The sequence below is a fragment of the Rana temporaria genome, chromosome 13, assembly GCF_905171775.1.
Source record: "Rana temporaria chromosome 13, aRanTem1.1, whole genome shotgun sequence".
NCBI classification, from domain to species: domain Eukaryota; kingdom Metazoa; phylum Chordata; class Amphibia; order Anura; family Ranidae; genus Rana; species Rana temporaria.
Genome location: NC_053501.1, coordinates 76,240,083 through 76,262,665, shown reverse-complemented (window position 1 = coordinate 76,262,665; position 22,583 = coordinate 76,240,083). Strand labels below are relative to the sequence as shown.

Here is a 22,583-nt window from a genome sequence, read left to right as displayed (position 1 = left end):
ATGTCTTGGATTATATTCTAGTACCAGGTCTGACTGAAAATGATAAATGCTTTTGAACAAAATCAGTTGAATCAATAAAAATGAATCAACTCAATGACAGTGAGATGGAATGTTCTGAGAAGAAAATGTTCAATATTTCTGTATGAAGGTTGGATCAAAATTCTGCTTGTGTATGACCAGCTTAATCCATAGCAGCCAAACAATCATTTTACTGTAGTCAGACTGTATGAAGTGGGATTTGTTTACTTGTCATGGGTATTGTGCTTAGAATTCCCCTCCTTGTGATATTTTATTGTCGAAGGTGATTACGCTAAAAGATAACGAAATAAAAATACTGAATGCACATTTTTTTGCTGGTAAAGGAAAAAAAAATGTGCATTTATTTGTCTAATGAACCTGCAGAGAATTGCACCCACTATCATCAGATCCCGAGTGCAATATCAGGCTCCTGCAGACTCTCAGGATCGCTGTCTGCCCGTACCTCTGATATTAAAGGGGGTTGTAAAGGTAATTTTTTTTCCCTAAATAGCTTCCTTTACCTTAGTGCAGTCCTCCTTCACTTACCTCATCATTTAAATGTCCTTATTTCTTCTGAGAAATCCTCACTTCCTGTTCTTCTGTCTGTAACTACACACAGTAATGCAAGGTTTTCTCGCTGGTGTGGAGAAAGCCTCTTGAGGGGGGAGGGGCCGAGCAGGAGTGTCAGGACGCCCACTAACACACAGCTTCTTTCTCTATCTGCAAAGTAGAGAGTGTCCTGACTTGCCTGCTCGTCCCCCTCAAGAGGCTTTCTCCACACCAGGGAGAAAGCCTTGCATTACTGTGTGTAGTTACAGACAGAAGAACAGGAAGTGAGGATTTCTCAGAAGAAATAAGAACATTAAAAGCAAAATCGAAGGATGAGGTAAGTGAAGGAGGAATGCACTAGGGTAAAGGAAGCTTTTTAGGGATTTTTTTTTTTACCTTTTACAACCCCTTTAAAGAGCAGGAAGATCAATAAACTATGAGAGCACTCACCAGTGCCCTTGAGAACTACAAGCCATAGTTTCCTGTGAATGAATAGACTACAAGCACCGTCATGTGTAGAGGAATAGAAGTTAAGGCTATAATGGACTTTCATGGTAGAATTTTATTTAATTTACAACATTATGTTAAAAACATACATGATTATTTAAAAGAAAAACCTATTTTATGTATGTTTTTAACATAATGTTGCAAATAAAATAAAATGCAACTTTTATGTGTACCCTGCATCCCAATTGTTTACGGGACCATTAAAGTCCATTACAGGCTCAACCTCTATTCCTCTACACCAGTGTTTCTCAACTCCAGTCCTCAAGGCCCCCCAACAGGTCATGTTTTCAGGATTTCTCTCAGATGAAATGGCTGTGGTAATTACTAAGGCAGTGCAACTGATTAAATCACCTGTGCAAAATAATGGCAATCCTGAAAACATGACCTGTTGGGGCGCCTTGAGGACTGGAGTTGAGAAACGCTGCTCTACACAACATTGTAAGGACATAGGTACCCCCCCCCCTTTTTTATGTAATTACAAGTTCTGGCACCCAATCTAACTACAAGCACCATCATCCATTGCAGATGACACGGTGGGTGGAGCCCTGCATGACTGTGCTGTTTTCACATTGTAACTGCAGGTGCGGGAGAGGATCCCCCTATTCAATGTCATGGGGGGAGGGGGTGCATGTTGAGTATGTTGCATTGTAATTAGGGGTGTAACATGGGTGTAAAATGTAACATTACTTGCAGTCAGTAGGATGTGTCCATTGTGCTGATATCTCTTTGTCAGCGCTGAAATGCTCCTCCATTGATACGCCTGCACTAATCCTCACCCCCCCACCCTCGCTATACTCTTCTGGTTTATGATTTTGTTTTTTAGCTGCACTTGGGTTTTAATCTCCATAGAATAGTTTAGTTTGCTTGCTTATTAATACCCATTTGAGTACCAGCCTGTGTTACCACTTCATTACTAGGTAATTTTCAGTTTCCAGTGTTATGATAGTTTCACAAGTACTCAGTCATGCAACACTTTACCTAAATTAATTTTTTTATATTTTTTTTTGTGATAATGTTTGTTTTTCGTAGCAGTATAGACCCATTTACACTTGCAAATGGGGATGTTTGCAATTACCTGCGTGAGACTCTGCCGGGATTCCTGTGAATAGGTGCAGGCAGGAAGCCCCATTCAAAGCAATGGGAGCCTGACAGCACCCACAGCTATTCACAGCTGTTTGCATGTTATTGCTCAACTACATGTGAATGATTGGCCCTATATGCAAACTGGCCCTAGATCCAGTTTTACGTTAAATGGGGCTTCCCACCTGCACATATTCGTAGGGATCCCTGCTGAGTTTCCCATGGGTAACCGCAATTGGCTCTATTTGTAAGTGTTAATGGGGCTTAAAAAGCTAAGTTCACCTTTTGGAACATATGTTGTGATCTCTGTGCTATAACCTTGTAGTGCTTTACTGTGATTGAGTTACCTAATAGACTGCTGCTGCAGTAGAGGGTGTAGGTACCTTTAAATCAATGTATAACATATGTACCCAGCGTTGTCTTCACATCAACAATATTTTTCAAAAATCATAATGTGTCACGAATACAAGTGCAAATAAATCTTAAGTGCCAAAACTTATATAAAACAAAAAAAGTAAAAAATATTCTTGATATATATTCTTGTGCAAGTACTCATTCTTATGTCAGAATGTGCCGTGTTCCCCTCCTTATGTGCCCACTCTTACCAGATATTGCACCTGATCTTAGTGGATGGTCTGCTTCTCCTTGTAGTTCTCCAGCAGGTAGGGATAGCTCCTCTTTTTTATACTGTATATCATAGGGAATATAACCAGGAAGTGTTCATAGTGTAATACTGTTTATTAGGTTAAAAAAAATAGTTTCAGACCAGGCACAATATCCACCAGTATCTGGTGAGTGTGGGCACATAAGGAGGGGAGCATGGGACAGTACGGCATAAGAATAAACACTTGCACAAGGACTGCACAATAATATCTATTAAGAACAATTTAAACTTTTTTTTATTTTTTACCTTTTTTTGCTCCATATACGTTTTGGCACTTAAGATTTATTTGCGACGGGGCGTGGTCTGATGCCAATGCGAGCGGGCGTGCATAGCTCACCTGGGCTCCTTCATCCTAGAACCAGACTAAGGTATCCTGGATAGCTGCCTGAGATTAGTGGGCTACTAGCAAAGCACAGTGATGGGGAGTTGCCCTGGATCCTCCCCCTTGGCTCAGATTGTCACCCCCGGCCCCAGCTGTCGGCAGGAAGGTATCGTCAACCTCCATGAAGTGGCTGCCAGCGTTGGCTCCAGACGCAGAGTCTCAGAAAGGCTCAGTGCTTCTGCATGGAGGGGGAGCAGGAAACATTTCCATTGCCCCCTGGTGGTTCACTTTGGTCTTTCTCGGCTCCCTTTGGTAAGAAGAGCTAGTTTTCTTCAGTCTTATACCCTCAAGTGGAAAAACTGCTTATTTTAGCCCTGTGTGATCTTGATCCCTCTGCGATCCCCTTCTGGCTCATACTTGCCTCCTGGTAAGATTTAACAAAACATTTTTTGAATGGAACTATTTTGGCTGTTAATTTTATTTTTCCTGGTCACGGGCAAACTCTGAGGTCTGTACTGGACAAATTAAACCTGGTCGGTTATTCCTGCCTTCTAAATCCTGGAAAAAAATAAATAAGTGCAAGGATTTTTTATTTACTTTAGTGTTCTAATTATAAAACTAAATGTTCTATTGTGAGCTATTGAACAGGTGAAGAGGAGAACGTTTGTCAGTGCTTTAAGAGGGGGTGGTAATACAGAAACTTCTATCTATATTTGTGTGTCCATTTCCAAATCTGGGTGTCCTTCATCCATCTCCAACTTCCATTTATATCTGTTATATTTTGTTATATTGAGGGCCATCAAACGGGTGAAGAGGAGAACATTGGCCAGTGCTTTGCCAAGAGGGGGGTGGTAATACAGAAATTATCATTTATATCTGTGTCCTCTACCTATCTCCAAACTCCATTTATATTTGGGTATCTTTCACTTATCCCCAACTTTAGAGGCCTGGGAATCTGTATCTGTACTTATTTTAGAACTGGAGACACGGCTGAGAACTATGACAAAAAAATACATCAGTACTACAGGACTCCTCCAGCTCACAGTCACCACGGACAGTAAAAGATAAGGATAAAGACAAGGGTAAAGAAGCGGCAGCCAAACTGTAGCGATTTGCGCACAATCCAGCCCAAAATACCAGGAAAATACAACAATCTAAAATATCTTTTCCATCTTCTGCAGCCCTTAAGGGTCTTAGCTCACGGCAAATCCTCCAAAATGGCCTTAGAACCTTGTACTCCGGTTGCAGGGAGGTCACAAGATTCTTCTATTATGGAGGTCTGAGTGACAGACAAGCCATCCCTAAGAGAGGTATTGTTGGCAGTTAATGGATGCAAGTCTGCTCTGTTGGAAATGACGGACCAGCTGAAATCTAGAAAAATTACATTTGTCACACGTGAGTTACAAAAAGTGCGATAGCGCAATACAGGGTTGAAGGGTAGGGTCAGTGGAGTCGAGGATGCAATGACACCTATGAAGCAAAAGATTGCACTTTTAAAGGGGACAGTAGAGAAACAAAATGATAAATTGGAAGACTTGGAAAACCGTATGAGGAGGAACAATGTTCGGATAATTGGTCTACCAGAGAGAAGTGAAGGGAATAGTGTGAGGGACCTTTTGGAAAAATGGTTTAGGCATAGAATCCCATTGAGAGCTCCCCATTCAGGAGAGATACCAAGACCTGTATTAGTAAAACTCCTCTTCAAGGATAGAGAAACCACCTGTCTCCTGCCTGGGTTCATTAAAATCCCCACAGACTGCATGCTCTTTTTCCTGTTCATCCTTTATTAGAGAATCTTATTTATGCAGATTGGCAACACCCAGATAAGCGTTCTTTCCTCCAGGAAATTTGATATTCTCTATCCCATGGAGGAAAAATGTACAAAGAAGTGGAAACTACCAGCTGTGTAGATACATCCATTTCTTGTTTAAATAAAAACCTTACTTGTCCTGTTGACAATGCTCAGGTGTCTAAAGGTTTCTTAAAAGAAGTTAGAATCGTTGCTTATGCAGATGAAAGCAGATGAAACAGAGACTCTATGATCTCCCTCCAGACCAACTCAAACTTTGGGAAAGCCTGCCTAAGGCCTTATGTTTTACAGTGAATGCCATGCCTATGGCCACATCATCCTGAAAGTGCCCGATCCCGCCTGATCTTGGAGGCTAAGCAGGGTCGGGCCTGGATGGGAGGCCGCCTGGGAATACCAGGTGCTGTAGACTATGGTGCACTTGCGCAGAATCCTTGGTTAAAAAATTGGTCAGCAGAAGCCCCATGTAAAAAGCTTAGCAGGGTTCCCCTTTCATGGGGAACGGCTCTTTGGGGATGATCTGGATAGATATATCCAGAAGATCTCAAGTGGGAAAACTACTTTATTGGCAAAAAAAAAAGTCCATGTTTGAAACGGTCTCTTTCTCCGGTTCCGTGGGCCGCCACCTCTAGGTAGTGGCGACGGCATTCTCAGCCAACACAAATCCTAGGACCCAGAACCAGACTCAGGGCCGCAAAAAGCCTTGGGTACAAAGAACCGGTAAACAGATCCCTAAAGCTTTCTTATGAATGCGCGCCCATGCTTGGCCGAGTGGGGGGACAGCTTCAGCAGTTTTCTACAGCTTGGCAAACCGAGATTCAGGACAAGTGGGTAATTCCACGGTATCCTTGGGATACAAAATTGAATTCCAGGAATTCCCACCTCATCGGTTCCTAAATTCAAATGTCCCCAAAGATCCATTAAAAAGAAATCCCTTCCTCCAAGCAGCGGATCACTTACTATCCCAAGGGGTAGTCAAAGAGGTTTCCCTAAAATAACAAGGCACAGGGTTCTATTCAAATCTTTTTGTAGTTCCGAAACCAAACGGGCAAGTCAGACCCATTCTGGATCTAAAAGCCTTGAATCAGTTTCTAAACATTCAACATTTCCGAATGGAAACTATTCGATCAGTGGTTTCCACCCTACAAGGCGGAGAATTCCTGGCGTCAATAGACATCAAGGATGCATACTTGCACGTACCGATTTATCCGGCACACCAAAAGTTCCTAAGGTCCTCTATGGAACACCGCTAATATCAGTTTGTGGCTCTACCTTTTGGCTTGACACTGCACCTCGGGTGTTTACAAAGGTTCTGGCCCCTCTTCTAGCAAATCTAAGAACACAGGGCATAATGGTAACAGCCTATTTGGATGATCTACTTTTTGGTAGAACAGTCGGTGGCACGATTAGACCACAGTGTACACAGTACGGTGAAATACCTGGAGTATTTAGACTGGATTCTAAACCTCCAAAAATACTCTCTACAGCCTCTGGGAAGGGTGAAGTACTTGGGCATGATTTTAGACATGACCCAAAACAAAGTTTTTCTTTTTAGGCCCCATACTCACGACCAAACATGTCTGCTGAAACTGGTCCGCGGGCCAGTTTCAGCAGACATGTTCGGTCGTGTGTGGGCGCGAGCGGGCCGAATTCCAGCAAACATTTGCCCGCCGGGCCTTTTCCCAGCAGACAAATATTCCTGGACTTGTTTTAAAACAGTCCGCTGGAATCCTGCCCGCTCGGACATGTACGGTCGTCAGTACAGACCTACCGTACATGTCCAGGCGCCCGCCGTCCCTCGCATGCGTCGAATGACTTCGACGCATGCGTGGAAGCATTTTAAAGGCGGGCCGCCCACGTCGCTGCGTCATTGTCGCGGCGACACCACGTCATCGACGCGGCGACACCGCGGACACGCCCCGCGTATTGTTTACGCGCGGACTTCTGTACGATGGTGTGTACAACCATCGTACAGAAGCCCTCTGGCAGACATGTATGGTGAAAACGGTCCGACGGACCGCTTTCACCATACATGTTTGTTCGTGTGTACCCGGCCTTAGAGTCGAAGGTCAAATCCCTGAGGGGGATCAAGGGGAGATCAAAGCAAAGGGAAAGCCATCAATTTGCCTTTGCATGAGGTTACTGGGAGAGATAGTGCCCTCTTTCGAAGCCATTCCGTGTGCCCAGTTTCATTCAAGGCTTCTTCAGAACAGTATCCTGGCAACCTGGAACAGAAAGATCCAGGCTCTAGACTGCCCTATGCTTCTATCTTCAGAAGTGTGTCAAAGCCTCAGCTGGTGGTTAAGCACCAAGAATTTACGAGCAGAAAAATCCTTTCTCCCGGTCACTTGGATGGTGGTGTCTACGGATGCCTGCCTGTTAGGCTGAGGGGGGGGGAATTATGGAAGAGGCTTCAGCTCAAGGAACTTGGTCCAAGTCCGAAAATAATCTGCCCATCAACATTTTGGAGATTCAGGCAGTATATCTAGCCCTCAGAACCTGGACGTACAGGTTACAGGGTTACCCAGTTCAGATTCAATCTGACAATGCTGCTGCAGTAGCTTACATAAACCACCAGGGGGGCACCCAGAGTCGGGATGCTCAGAGAGAGGTGAACAAGATTTTAACATGGGCAGAAGCTCATATCCCTTGCCTCTCTGCGATCTTCATACCAGGGGTAGAGAATTGGCAAGCGAATTACCTAAGCCACGAGCAATTGCTGCCAGGGGAGTGGTCTCTCCAATGGGGGTCCCCGGATGTGGACCTGTTTGCTTCCAGGTTAAACAGGACATTAAACAAATTTGTGTCAAGGGTAAAGGATCCCCTATCCTACGGAACAGATGCACTGATGATTCCCTGGAATCAGTTTTCCCTGATCTATGCATTCCCTCCAATTCCACTCTTGCAGAGACTTTTTTGAAAAATACGGAAAGAAGGGATACCAGCTCTCTTGGTGGCCCTGAACTGACCCAGAAGGTCCTGGTACACAGAGATCATACGGATGGCGGCGGAGGAACCTTGGATTCTCCCACTTCGCCAAGACCTGCTATCTCAGGGTCCAGTGTTCCATCCTTCTTTACAAAAGCCAAATTTGACGGTCTGGCCATTGAAACCTACATGCTGAAGAAGTGGGGGCTCTTAGGCCCAGTTTTTTCTACTCTCATTGATGCTAGGAAGCCGGCCTCCAGAATCATTTATTATAGAGTCTGGAAGGCATATGTTTCCTGGTGTGAATCCAGAGGATGGGACCCTCAAAAGTATGTCATTGGTAGGATTCTGGCCTTCTGTCAATTGGGAGTAGATATAACATTAGCCCTCAGTACTATTAAAGGTCAAATCTTGGCTCTATCTATCTTTTTTTCAGAGACCGTTGGCATCTCATTCCTTGATCTGGACATTTATTCAGAGAGTGTTATGGGTAAATCCGCCAGTCAGACCTCCCTTGTTGCCCATGGGATTTGAACTTGGTTCTGTCAGGTTTTGCAAAAACAGCCTTTTGAACCCATTTGTCATATTCCATTAATTCTCTTGAGTCAGAAATTGGCATTTCTGGTTGCTATCTCCTCAGCTAGGCGAGTATCTGAATTGGCATCTCTGTCTTGTAAGGAGCTTTATTTAATTTGTCAAAGTCAATTTTCTTCTGGTGGTCTCGCCATTCCATTTAATTCAAGATATTGTTTTGCCTTCCTTTTTTCCGGAACCGCAATCAGCGGCAGAGAAATTATTGCACTCTCTGGATATAGGGAGAGCAATTAAGGTTTATCTGCAGGCAACCGCTCAGATACGTAAAACAGATGTGCTGTTTGTTCTGCCTGATGGTCCCAAGAAGGGCCAGGCAGCATCAAAATTGACAATTTCTAAATGGATTCGACAAGTGATTATTCAAACTTATAATTTAAGGAATAAAATTCCTCCTTTTCCTGTTATGATGCATTCGACCAGGGCAATAAGTGCTTCCTGGGCAATGCATCATCAGGCTTCGATGGCTCAGATCTGTAAGCTGCAACTTGGTCTTCAGTACATACATTTAACAAATTCTACCAAGTAGATGTAAGAGGACATGAGGATGCTGCCTTCGGGCGTAGTGTGCTGCAGGCAGCTGTTTAGGGCCTCTCGTCCACTTACCTGTAAACTTGCGGTGGTGTAACGTAAATCCGCTCGGCGCAAGCCCGCCTAATTCACATGGGGCGGGCACCATTTAAATTAGGCGCGTTCCCGCGCCGAACGTACTGCGCATGCTCCGTCTGTAAAATTGCCCGAAGTGCATTGCACTAAATGACGTCGCAAGGACGTCATTGGTTTCAACGTTAACGTAAATGGCGTCCAGCGCCATTCACGGATGACTTACCCAAACAACGTGAAATTTAAAATTTTGACGCGGGAACGACCGCCATACTTAACATTGGCTAGGCCACCTAGAGGGCACCCTTAGTTTTACGCCGCGTATCTCTACGGAAACAACGTAAATTTAGAGCGACGGGCAAAGAGGGCGTTCGTGAATCGGTGTAACTAGTCATTTGCATATTCTACGCCGCAATGGAATCGCCACCTAGCGGCCGCAATGGAATCGCCACCTAGCGGCCGGCCTAGAATTGCAGCCTAAGATCCGACGGTGTAAGTCAATTACACCTGTCGGATCTTAGGGCTATCTATGCGTAACTGATTCTATGAATCGGCCACATAGATACGACAATCGTATCTCAGAGATACGACGGCATATCAGGAGATATGCCGTCGTATCTCTTTTGTGAATCTGGCCCTTAGACTCTGTCCCCCGTGGTGTACGATAAAGAAAATAGGATTTTTTATAACGGCTTACCTGTAAAATCATTTTTTTTTCTTTTTTTTTTTAGATTTAAACCTCCATTTTTTATTTAAATATAAATTAATAATACATTGTACAATCGTAATAGTGCTTATTACTGTTATGATACTATTATGGTGCGCAACTCAGTATATATACAATTCAAATAAATCCACTATGCATGCATCTGCATCCTGTTATGCGTCCCCTCTAACCTGTAAGTGCGGTCCTAGGCACTACTACCCAGCTGAGAAAAAGAAAGGGGAAAAGAAGAAAGGAAAAAAAAAGAAAAAAAAACCCCATAACAAATAAGTAAATAATAATAGAAAATAAAAAATAAAAAAAAGGGGAGTTCAAAAAAATAAAAAAATTCCATCTAAGCTCTCTCCGTTATCCCGCACTCCCACCCTCCCCCCCTCCATCCCTTGAGTCCAGGAAGGATTTCCAGGAGGACCATATTCTTAAGTATCCTTCCTTTCGCTGTTGTGCTGTTTGTACTAGTTCTTCTAATTTACTGATTTCTTTTACTTTGTTTATCCACATCTCTATTGTGGGTGGGGTTGGTGACTTCATCATTTTCATGGAGTACACCACGGGACACAGAGGTCCAACCCCTCTTCTCTTCTGGGATACTTACTGCTACAAAACTGAGGTACTCCCCTAATGGGAGGGGTTATATAAAGGGGAACGTGTCTTCATTGGTTGTGCCAGTGTCCAATCACCTTTGGTGAACTATACAACCCATAAAGTGGGCCAAAGTAGTATTTAGTCAGCCATCAATTGTTCAAGTTCTCCCACTTAAAAAGATGAGAGGCCTGTAATTGTCATCATAGGTATACCTCAACTATGAGAGACAAAATGTAGAAACAAATCCAGACAATCACATTATTTGCAAATTATGGTGTAAAATAAGTACCGGTATTTGATCACCTATAAACAAGCAAGATTTCTGGCTCTCACAGACCTGTATCTTCTTCTTTAAGAGGCTTCTCTGTCCTCCACTCATTACCTGTATTAATGGCACCTGTTTGAACTTGTTATCAGTATAAGCCCAGGTTCACACTGTGAAATCGCATCTCAAATCGGCGGCATTTGCCGGCAATTGTCGGCAATGGCACCGTCCTAATCGGTGCGATGCCGCATCTGCGGCGCTGCACCAATTTCAATAAGTAGTTCCTGTACTACTTTTTGCGATTTCGGGCCACCATTTACATTGACATCTGTGCAGAAACCTGCACAGATGTCTCTTAAATCGCGGCCGAAATCGGGACTGCCAGCGGGAGGGAAATCGTGCGAGTTCAGCTGAACTCGCACGGCTTCACTCCCGCAGCCCAGTGTGAACCAGGGCTAAAAGACAACTGTCCACAACCTGAAACAGTCACACTCCAAACTCCACAATGGTGAAGACCAAAGAGCTGTCGAAGGGCACCAGAAACAAAATTGTAGACCTGCACCAGGCTGGGAAGACTGAATTTGCAATAGGCAAGCAGCTTGGTGTGAAAAAAATCAACTGTGGGAGCAATAATTAGAAAATGGAAGACAAACAAGACCACTGATAATCTCTCTCAATCTCGGGCTGCACGCAAGATCTCACCCCGTGGGGTCAAAATGATCACAAGAACATTGAGCAAATATCCCAGAACCACACGGGGGACCTAGTGAAAGACCTGCAGAGAGCTGGGACCAACGTAACAAATGCTACCATCAGTAACACACTACACCGCCAGGGACTTAGGGCCAAATCCTCAAAAGGGATACACAGGCGGAACTGCTGTTCAGCCTGCGTATCCCTGTGCCTATCTTTGGAACTGATCCTCAGAAGCAGTTTTCCAAAGATAGGCAGAAGATCCGACATCTGTAAGAGACTTACACTGTCGGATCTTAGGATGCAGTACCGCATCCGCCGCTGGGGGCATTTCGAGTCAAAATGCCGATTCGCGTATGCAAATGAGGACTTACGGAGATCCACAAAGCTTTTCAGCTTTGTGTTTTCTGCGTAAGTTTACGTTTGCATACGTAAAATTAGTTCTGCTTTTACAAAGTGTAAACTAGTTACACCTTGTAAAAACAGACCTTTTTTTCGATCGCCGTTATTTTTTTTAAATTTTGAATTTTATTTTTCGGCGCGTAACTTTTTTTTACCCGACGCAACTTTATTGTCCCGTCGCAATCCACAAAGCCCGGCGTAACGTAATTTTGCGCGCTGCCCGTCGGGAAAATGACGTCACGAGCATGCGCAGTACGGCCGGCGCGGGAGCGCGCCTCATTTAAATTGTCATCGCCCCCTGCAGAAGAGGACCGCCTTGCGCCGGAGACATTTAAGTTACACGACCTGAAATTTCTAGGTAAGTGCTTTGTGGATCGGGCACTTAGGTAGAAATTTTAAGGCAGTGTAACTTAAATGGGAAAAGATAAGTTAGGCAGGATCTTTGAGGTTTTGGCCCTTAGATCCTGTAGTGCCAGAGGTGTCCCCCTGCTTAAGCCAGTACATGTCCAGGCCCTTCTGATATTAGCTAGAGAGCATTTGGATGATCCAGAAGAGGATTGGGAGAAAGTCATATGGTCAGATGAAAACGGAAAGAATATGTGCGCTACCCAAAAACAATTTCTGTTGGGAAGTTCCTCACCATCTCATGACATCTTCATTGTTTTATTTATTATGGACACTATATTATATTTTTGTTTATATTGTTCACTTTATTGATTTGAATTTCACATTTTGTTGTGGTGCAATTTTTGCCATTACATCCTTTGTGTCACAATATATGGTCACACCCCATTGGGTGTATACAGCCTTTGCCCTTTGGCTCACACGTAGCGCTACATTACCATCCACATATGGTCAGATGAAACCAAAGTAGAACTGTTTGGTAGAAACCCAACTCGTCGTGTTTGGAGGAGTGAGAATGCTGAGTTGCAACCAAAGAACACCATGGGGGTTATTTACTAAAGTGAAAACTACAAGTGCAAAGTGCCCTTGAAATTGCACTGAATCGCTGTAGATCCGAGGGGGACATGCAAGAAATATAAAAAACAGCATTTTAGCTTGCACATGATTGGATGATAAAATCAGCAGAGCTTCCCCTCATTTCAGATGTACCCCTCAGATTTACAGCGACTGCACTTTCAGTGCAATTTCAAGTGCACTTTGCACTTGTAGTGCAAAGTGGATTTGCCTTTCATAAATAACCCCCCATACCTACTGTGAAGCATGGGGGTGGCAACATCATGCTTTGGGGCTGTTTCTCTGCAAAGGGAACAGGAGGACTCATCCGTGTACATGAAAGAATGAATGGGGCCATGTATCGTGAGATTTTGAGTGCAAACCTCCTCCCATCAGCAAGGGCGTTTGAAGATGAAACTTGGTTTGATCTTTCAGCATGACAATGATCCCAAACACACCGCCCGGGCAACGAAGGAGTGGCTTCGTAAGAAGCATTTCAAGGTCCTGGAGTGGCCTTGCCAGTCTCCAGATCTCAACCCCATAGAAAACCTTTGGAGGGAGTTGAAAGTCTGTGTTGCCCAGCGACAGCCCCAAAACATCACTGCTCTAGAGGAGATCTGCAGATACCAGCAACAGTGTGTGACAACCTTGTGAAGACTTACAGAAAACGTTTGACCTCTGTCGTTGCCAACAAAGGATATATAACAAAGTATTGAGATGAACTTTTGATATTGACCAAATACTTATTTTCCACCATAATTTGCAAATAAATTCTTTCCAAATCAGACAATGTGATTGTCTGGATTTGTTTCCACATTTTGTCTCTCATAGTTGAGGTATACATATGATGACAATTGCAGGCCTCTCCCATCTTTTTAAGTGGGAGAACTTGCACAATTGGTGGCTGACTAAATACTTTTTTGCCCCACTGTATGTAAGGACTTGGACTCTGTGTCAAGTGGTGTACTCCAAGCAAAGGATTTTACAGGTAAGCTGTTAGAAAAAATCCTATTTTTTTTTCTTTTTGCTATAATAAATATCCCCAAAAAATGATATATATAAAAAAAATGTCTTTCTCAGTTTAGGCTGATATGTATTCTTCTACATATTTTTGGTAAAAAAAATAACGCAATAAGCGTATATTGATTAGTTTGCGCAAAAGTTGTAGTGTCTACAAAATAGGGGATAGTTTTATGGCATTTTTATTAATGTTTTTTTATTTTTTATTGGTAAACAGCGATTTTTATTTTGACTGCAACATTATGGCGGACACATTGGACACCTTTGACACTTTTTTGGGACCATTGTCATTTATACAGCAATCAGTGCTATAAGAATGCACTGATTACTGTGTAAATGACACTGGCAGGGAAGTAGTTAACCACTAGGGGTCGAGGAAGGGGTTAAGTGTGTTTTAGGGAGTGATCTAACTGTAGGTGGACTGGGATACGAGTGACACGACCACAGGGAGCAGTGGATCACTGTCCTGTCACAAGGCAGAACAGGAAAAATGCCTTGTTTACATATGCATTTCCCTGTTCTGCAGCTCTGTGACACGATTGCGGGACACCGGCGGACATCAAGTCCTCGGGTCCCACGACCACGGTCACGGAGCTCGCGGTAGGGACGTGGGCCCAAACAGGTACGTTGCTTTGCGCAGCCGTGCCATTCTGCCGACGTATATGTACAGGCGACGGTCGGCAAGTGGTTAAGTTTGCTTCAACTGTTGGAAGATCTGTCCTTTGCAGGAGACACACTTAATAAAAGAAGCAGTTCTACAATTAAGATGTAAGGGATTTTCAAATCAATATCACTCATGTTCGAGGGTAACAAGTATTTTGATACATAGATCAATGAGGTTCTCCTGTAGACAAGTGAGGATTGATGATGAGGGACGATACATATTCTTATATTGTGTACTAGCGGAGACGCTTTGTATACTTATGAATGGCCAGCCCCCTTTAAACTAGAAGTTATTAAACACTTGTTGGAATTTATAGTTGATAAGCCAAGAGTGTCAGTCCTGATAGTAGGAGACTTCAATATGGTGATGAATACCCAGATGGATAAGTTCCCTTCCGCAAAAGAAACTTGACCAGAGCCCACTTACCGTACGCTATTGTATATAATATTTAGGGAGACAGGGCCAAGGGATATCTGGCATGAACGCTGCCCAACAACTCAAATGTGTTTTCATGTCATTCTGGTACACACTCTTCACTCTCTAGAACAGATTTAGCAACAGGGAATGATACCCTGGCTACAATGGTAAAGAATGTTAAATACAAGGCTAGAGGATTGTTGGATCACTCTCCCTTAGTTCTGTCAGTAAGATTGGGAAGGGGGCAAATGGAAAATAAATCCACTCTGATTACAGTTAATTACCCCTAAAGAATCTATGATAAATACATTTCGGGGATTTTTTAGCACATAAAAAATAATAGCAACACAGGGAACAGTTTGGGCTACCCTTAAGGCTTATTTAAGAGGAATCCTAATCCAACAAATCTCTAAACGGAACAAATCTACGAGGGATTGGGAGATGGAAGCAATGAGGAAAGTGACTGAAATAGAAAAAAAAAAAGGTAGAAGATCCATCACCAGATAATCTAAACGTTTGGAAGCGCTACAGATGTATCGTACAGTATCTCTAAAGAGAGCAGAGAAAGTCCCACCATTATACAGAAAGTGTCAAAAAAAAGGTTATTTTGCCTAGCAGAACTTACCCCATACAGCAGACAGAGAAATCAAGATTCCAAACCCAGAACAGCAACATTTTTCAAAAAACTTGAAGTATGGTTGTCTTACCATAGGGCTGCCGTTGCTGATCTTGTTCTAGATCCTTATTCCCCCTTGAGGTCCGCTGGATAAGAAAGTTCTGTTGGCTCCAAAATTCTTGGCCCACCATCTGTTGTGGAATATTATAAACTTTGTCTATAAGCAAATATTTCCATTGCGCCAAAAAGCACAATCACAGCTATATCTCCAGGTAACACAGACAGATGCTGGTATCATGTTGAGCTTAGCCAAAATCCTTATTTATACTGTAAACATGAATAACAAAAAGGTGGTGGCTTCAGAATCAGCCAGACACTTTTATTACTTCAAAAGAACCAACCAGACACATGTATATATTCAAATAGCCTTCCAGTAGTGACGTGTGCAGAGCCATGCGGCCAGCTTAACACTACTGTACAGGGCTCTGACCAAGACCGTGTGCACATCCCTACTGCTACCAATGATGCAAGTCTTACTCTACCATGGCTCAGTGAGCTATAATTTAGTATGGCTATGCTATTGTTCCCTTGTACACAGATCTGCTTGCTAGGAGTGTTAATGCAATCGCCATGAGGTGGCCAGTCACTTGGTGAACCATAAACGAACATCCCTGAAATTGTGAACAGATCTGCCATGTCAACAGGAAGGTTTCCACAATCAATGGTAATTCCCATTACTCCACTCTTCTGCTCCAAGACTTTGTGTCAGAAGATAGCCTTTCTGGCCCTCATCACCTTTAATGATGTCTTGCTTTCAGTGAAAACATTGTTCTGCCCTTTTGCCTATCTCTTTCTCATTCAAAGGAGCTTGTTCTTTACTCTCAGGATGAAGTAAAAGCAGTCAGGATCTGAATTACAGTGCTGCTTTCCACGAGTAAGATTTGTGGTTTGTCATGCCTGTAGGCCTTTGTAACAGCTCTCTGGCAATCCAATGTGACTATTGCATGGTGGATTCACCTAATTTCTCAGACACACCTGATTAAGGGACAAGGTCCTCCTTTACCTGTTATTGCTTATTACACTAGAACAATGAGAACATCTTGGGTTGTTCAACAGTAACAGTTCTGCCGTTCAGGTGTGCAAATCTGGTGCCCTGATCACGCATTTACCAAATTATATTGAGTAGCTGAAGCAGCTTTGGCCAAAATCTACTGTGGCGAAGATCTAGCAATTTTGGCTGTGCAATAAGCCGGTCCTGAGTGTTCCCCCTCCCCCATCTCTTATTTCAAAACATTTGGACTTCCCAATGGTGTACTGTGTGCCCCTTAAACACAGAGAGAAAAGAGGACTTGTATACACTTTACACTCCATGGGGCAGATCCACAAAGGTATTACGCCGGCGTATCTCTTGATACGCCGCGTAATTTCAAATTTTGCGCATCGTATCTTTGTTTTGTATCTTCAAAACAAGATACGACGGAATCTCGGCTAGATCCGGCAGGCGTACGTCTTAGTACGCCGTCGGATCTAAGCTGCAATCTTTCGGCGGCCGCTAGGTGGCGTTTCCATCGAATTCCGCGTCGAGTATGCAAATTAGCTAGTTACGGCGATCCATGAACGTATGTCCGGCCGGCGCATTGTTTTTACGTCGTTTGCATTCGGCTTTTTCTGGCGTATAGTTAAAGCTACTGCTATGAGGCGTACTCAATGTTCAGTATGGCCGTCGTTCCCGCCTCGCATTTTTAATTTTTTACGTTGTTTGCGTAAGTCGTTCGCGAATAGGAATTTGCATAGAATGACGTCACCGTCGTAAGCATTGGCTTGTTCCAGTTAAATTTCGAGCATGCGCACTGGGATCCCCCCAGGGACGGCGCATGCGCAGTTAAAAAAACGTTGTTTACGTCGGGTCACAACGTATTTACATAAAACACGCCACCATTACATCCATTTAAATCCCGCGCCCTTACGCCGCCAAAGATACACTACGCCGCCGTAACTTACGGCGCAAATTCTTTGAGGATTCAAAATAAAATAAATAAGTTACGGCGGCGTAGTGTATCTTAGATACGCTGCGCCCGGCGTACAGATGCGCCGCTGTACGTGGATCTGCCCCCATTTCTTCAGTAATTGATTGTTAAGGGGTCCTGCTCAAGTTTCCATTTCAAAGTTGTAAGGAACATTTTATCTATTAAATGTTCATTATTCTTAAAGAAAAACTTTACTACCCCAATTTTTTCCCCCTTTGCCTGTATTGCTCGGTTATCTTCATCTTCTGGGTGACATAGCCCAGGTTCCACACCACCATCTTCAGCCTATTTAGCTGGCAACCGGCTCCCAATGTCACGCCGGACCTACCTCCAGATGATTTATGTCCCTGGTCCTGCAGCCTCCTGGCAGATGTGACATCAGTATACCAGGTTGCAGGACCATAGACAACATATTATGGCCTAGGTCAGAATTAAAACAAAAAACAAACCTCCGTTTGGGACTTAAATTCTACTTTAAAGTGATTGTAACGCTTTTTTTTTTCTAACAACAAACATGTTATTCTTGCCTCCTCTGTCTAAGGGTTTTGTACAGAGTGACCTCGATCCTCCTTTTCTGGGGTCCGCCAGCAGCGCTCCTGGCTTTCTCCTCTTCTCGAGTGCTGCAATGGTGAGCCGCTTTCCATGAGGGCACTCGTGCGTGCGTGCCCCCTAAGTCCTGCTGCTGTGTCCATTGACACAGACCGCAGGACTCGGCACCGCCCCCGGCTTCCGTGTCACTGGATTTGATTGACAACAGTGGTGGCTAATGGCTCCTGCTGCTATCAATCTATCCAATGAGGACCCAAAACAGCGGCTGGGGTTGTTGTGCTCATCCCCATTGCTGGAACGATCAGGCTCAGGTAACAAAAAGCGGGGCTCTGAGGGGAAGCTGCAGCACAAACATTTTTTTTATCTTAACCACTTAAGGAAAAAAAAACGCTGATCGCCGCCATTACTAGTAAAAAAAATAAAATAATAAAAATGCCATAAAACTATCCCCTATTTTGTAAACGCTATATCTTTGGCGCAAACCTGATTGCGATTTTTTTTTTTTTACCAAAAATAAGAAGAATACGTATCGGCCTAAACTGAGGAAAAAAAATTATTTTATATATATATTTTGGGGATATTTATTATAGCAAAAAGTAAAAAATATTGATTTTTTTTCAAAATTGTCGATCTATTTTTGTTTATAGCGCAAAAAATAAAAACTGCAGAGGTGATCAAATACCACCAAACAAAGCTCTATTTGTGGGAAAAAAAGGGATGCCAATTTTGTTTGGGAGCCACGTCGCATGACCGCGCAATTGTCAGTTAAAACGACGCAGTGCAGAATCGCAAAAAGGGGCAAGGTCCTTAACCTGTATAATGATCTGGGTCTTAAGTGGTTAATGCATAGGCATTTAGGTAAAAAACCGTGAGGGTTTACAACCCCTTTAAGGCCTGCTGCCTCTGTGAAAGGTTAGCCTTCTGCTTTGTTAGTGTTTATCCTACTAGAGGCAGGGCCGGTGCTAACACTAGGCAAACTAGGCAGCCACCTAGGGTGCACTGCTGCTTAGAGTGCCCGGCCACTGGTGTTTCTTCTCTTCAATTGATGGGCGCTGGTGAGGCTGCATTTGATGGGCGCTGGTGGGCTGCATTTGATGGGTGCTTCATTAAAAAGGTGGGGTATACATGGGGAAAGGCAAAGGGGGATGGAGCCAGGTGGGGGGCAGCAAAATGAGGTTTTGTCTAGGGTGTCAAAAATCCTTGCACCAGCCCTGACTAGAGGAAGGACATATACCCAGTGATCTATTGCATAGATCAATAAACCTCTTATTTCTCCTTTTATTGAATTGTTTTGTAACTGTACTGTTTGTCCTCGTGTTGTAAAGTGCTGTGGAAACTCTTGGCGCTATATAAATCCATAATAATAATAATAATAATAACTACTAAAGAAAAATATTTTACAATAAAAACAAAATCTAAATTTTTTTTGTTTACAGTAAATTCATAGTGGATTAATTGCAAAGTGAATTTATTTGCTGCTTTTACAGGTTCTCATCCAGTGGCTAAGTACCTTGGCTTTGTGGACTACAAATACAATAACCTCTTCCAGGATCCAGCCTGGAGAGACCTTTTCACAAAATTGGATTCACAAGCTTCAGGTAAGTGTTTGATCAAGAACTATTTAAAAAAGTGGTGTACTGCTACTTCTTGTAGGATCCGCTATACGGTTTACAGTTCCTCTGCTGCATCAGTGGCTGGCTCTATTCATCTCTGTACATTAATGGATTTATCGGTAAGAGCTAATACAGGTAAGAAAAGGAGTATATGTTAGTTTTCAAAATGGTGATCAAATACTACCAAAAGAGTGCTCTATACAGTAGGTGACCGCGATATTGTGTCAATCTCGCTCCCTTTCTCGGCGAGATTGACCACCTATGAGCCCCGTTGCGGGAGCCAGCACCGAGCCAGCTCGCCGCGATGGGAAAAAGCTGTCATAGAAGCAATGGGGATCCGACTTGGATTCCCGCCAATTATAGCCGCAGCGTTTGGTATGAATCATGAGGGGGAACTCCACGCCAAATTTTAAATAAAAAACCGGCATGGGTTCCCCCCCAGGGGCATACCAGGCCCGAAAAAACGGCGTGGGGGTTCCCCCACAGTCCATACCAGACCCATATCCAAGCACGCCGCCCGGCCGGTCAGGAAAGGAGTGGGGAAGAGCGAGCGCCCCCCTCCTGAGCCGTACCAGGCCGCATGCCCTCAACATCGGGGGGTTGGGTGCTCTGAGGCAGGGGAGCACCCTGCGACCCCCCACTCCAAAGCACCCTGTCCCCATGTTGATAAGGACAGGGCCTCTTCCCGACAACCCTGGCCGTTGGTTGTCGGGGTCTGCGGGCGGGGGGCTTATCGGAATCTGGGATCCCCCTTAAATAAAAGTGCTCCGGGACCCACGGAGCATGATGGGACTGTGACGTCATAAGAGGCCTATATAAATCGGTGCGAGACGCGTACCGGGCATTACAGCGGGAGGAAGCGTTGCGTCAACATAAGAAAAGAAGAAGGCAGAATACGGCAATGAAGAGCGGGCGTCGCCACTGCTAGTAAGAGAGCTAAAAAGAAGATGGTGGCAGCCAGTCCCGAAGAAGGCACCGGAAAGCGAGCAGGAGAAAAAACAGGGAGCGCCGAGATGAGAGCAGAGAAGATGGAAGAAGACCCCCCGGAGAGTGGAGAAGACCCCCAGAGCTGACTAATAAATTATTTTAAAACCCTGTGTTGTGTGTTTATTTTATTAACATTTTTCTTCCAGGTGAATGGGTAGGGGTACGATGTACTCCATATTCATTCACCTAGGGTGGGGGGTCGGTATCTGGGGCCCCCTTATCAAAGGGGGCTCCCAGATTCCGATAAGCCCCCCGCCCACAGACCCCGACAACCAACGGCCAGGGTTGTCGGGAAGAGGCCCTGTCCTTATCAACATGGGGACAGGGTGCAACATGGGGACAGAGCACCTAACCCCCCCCCCACATGTTGAGGGCATGCGGCCTGGTACGGCTCAGGAAGGGGGGGCACTCGCTCGTCCCCACTCCTTTCCTGACCGGCCGGGCGGCGTGCTTGGATACGGGTCTGGAATGGATTGTGGGGGAACCCCCACACTGTTTTTTCGGCATAGGGGGTTCTCCTTACAATCCATACCAGACCTAAGGACCTGGTATGCACCTGGGGGGGAACCCATGCCATTTTTTATTTAAAATTTGGCGTGGAGTTCCCCCTCATGATTCATACCAAAGGCCGCGGCTATAATTGGCAGGAATCCAAGTTGGATCCCCGTCGCTTCTATGATGCACTCGCTGGAATGTGCTTTTCCTATTCCAGCACCATGTCGCCGAGAATCAGCGCGATGCCGTCGTCCTGGAAACACATTCTCAGCGACAGGTACTGTATGTGTAAACAAAAAATAATATAAATTTAATTTGCGTACAGTTTTGCATGACCGCGCAATTGCCAGTTAGCACAGTGCCGAATAGCAAAAAATGGCCTGGATGTAAAGGGGGTAAAATCTTTTGGAGTTCAAGTGATTTATGAGAAATGTGTTTTATTAAATGGAGTGGGTAAGGGTGAGAGCCTCTGTCAGGTTTTTATATTCTGTCACCTCCTGTATTGGAGAGATTTCAGCACTTTCTAGGTACCCAGGACAGGAATTGTAAAATTAATCAGGGACACAGGTGGCAATATAAAGCTGATCATCTCTAACCCTTCTTTCCTACATCTAAAACCAAATATGTTTTAACTGGAGAATTATATGTGATATAAATGTTAACTTTAACTTTCTGATTCGTCAGTTGTTTCCCCCATATTTCCCATGCATAAGACATTCACACTGCAATACTAGCACATATACATCAACTGGCTTTTAATGAATGTTTCAGGTAAATAACAATATCTACCTATTTATGCTGTTTGTTCCCACTCTATTTTTAGATTTTGCCTCTCTGTCTGCATTACAAGACCATCCAGATGTAGTTTCCCGTGTTACACAATATATTGCTGGAGCAAACTGTGCACATCAGCTGCCTATAGCAGAAGCTATGCTAACTTACAAACAGAAAAGGTATCTTGTATGTCTTTAACCTATTGCTGCTGAAATATTTATTTTTGGTGAACATTTTAATTCATAGTCATTGCATTTCCAATGCTAATACGTGTGAAATGTAGCGGCCTAATGTAGAGTCCTAATACCATGGCAGTTTCAGTTTAGATTCTATATGACAGCATTTTAGCTGTCATATAGACATTTTTGGACTAAGTACTAATCAGACATCAACAGGTTGCACCCAGTCAACTCTAAGGTTGCACATAACTGTTATATATGGTAGTATCAGTTACCAGAAAATCAATTATAGGGATCTGCAGCTATCCCAAAAATATTGAAAAGACAGCACAGCAGTCAGATACAGTGATGTCTTAGTTTGTAGAGCCTACTAAAAAGCAATACAGGCAAAACTGGACATTCTTACAGTGGCAGAACTACCAGAGTCGTATATATGAATGTGACTGGGCCTTGATATTCCACCACCGAGGGGGGCAGACATGGTATCCCCCCCTGCACATCTTCGGCCGGCACTATGCAGTGGGGGCGATCAGCAGCTCTGTTGTGC

The 22,583-nt window shown here is 44.0% G+C and overlaps 1 protein-coding gene across 5 annotated transcripts in view; it reads left to right on the top strand.

The window, feature by feature from the left end:
- PACS2 (phosphofurin acidic cluster sorting protein 2) overlaps positions 1 to 22,583 on the top strand; it is a 406,668-nt gene that overhangs the window by 274,355 nt on the left and 109,730 nt on the right. For all 5 annotated transcript variants that reach the window (XM_040333364.1, XM_040333363.1, XM_040333367.1 and 2 more), the window contains 2 exons: positions 19,476 to 19,586; positions 21,907 to 22,036. In XM_040333364.1, the coding sequence (XP_040189298.1) occupies positions 19,476 to 19,586; positions 21,907 to 22,036 (241 nt within the window). The remainder of the gene's footprint in view (positions 1 to 19,475; positions 19,587 to 21,906; positions 22,037 to 22,583) is intronic.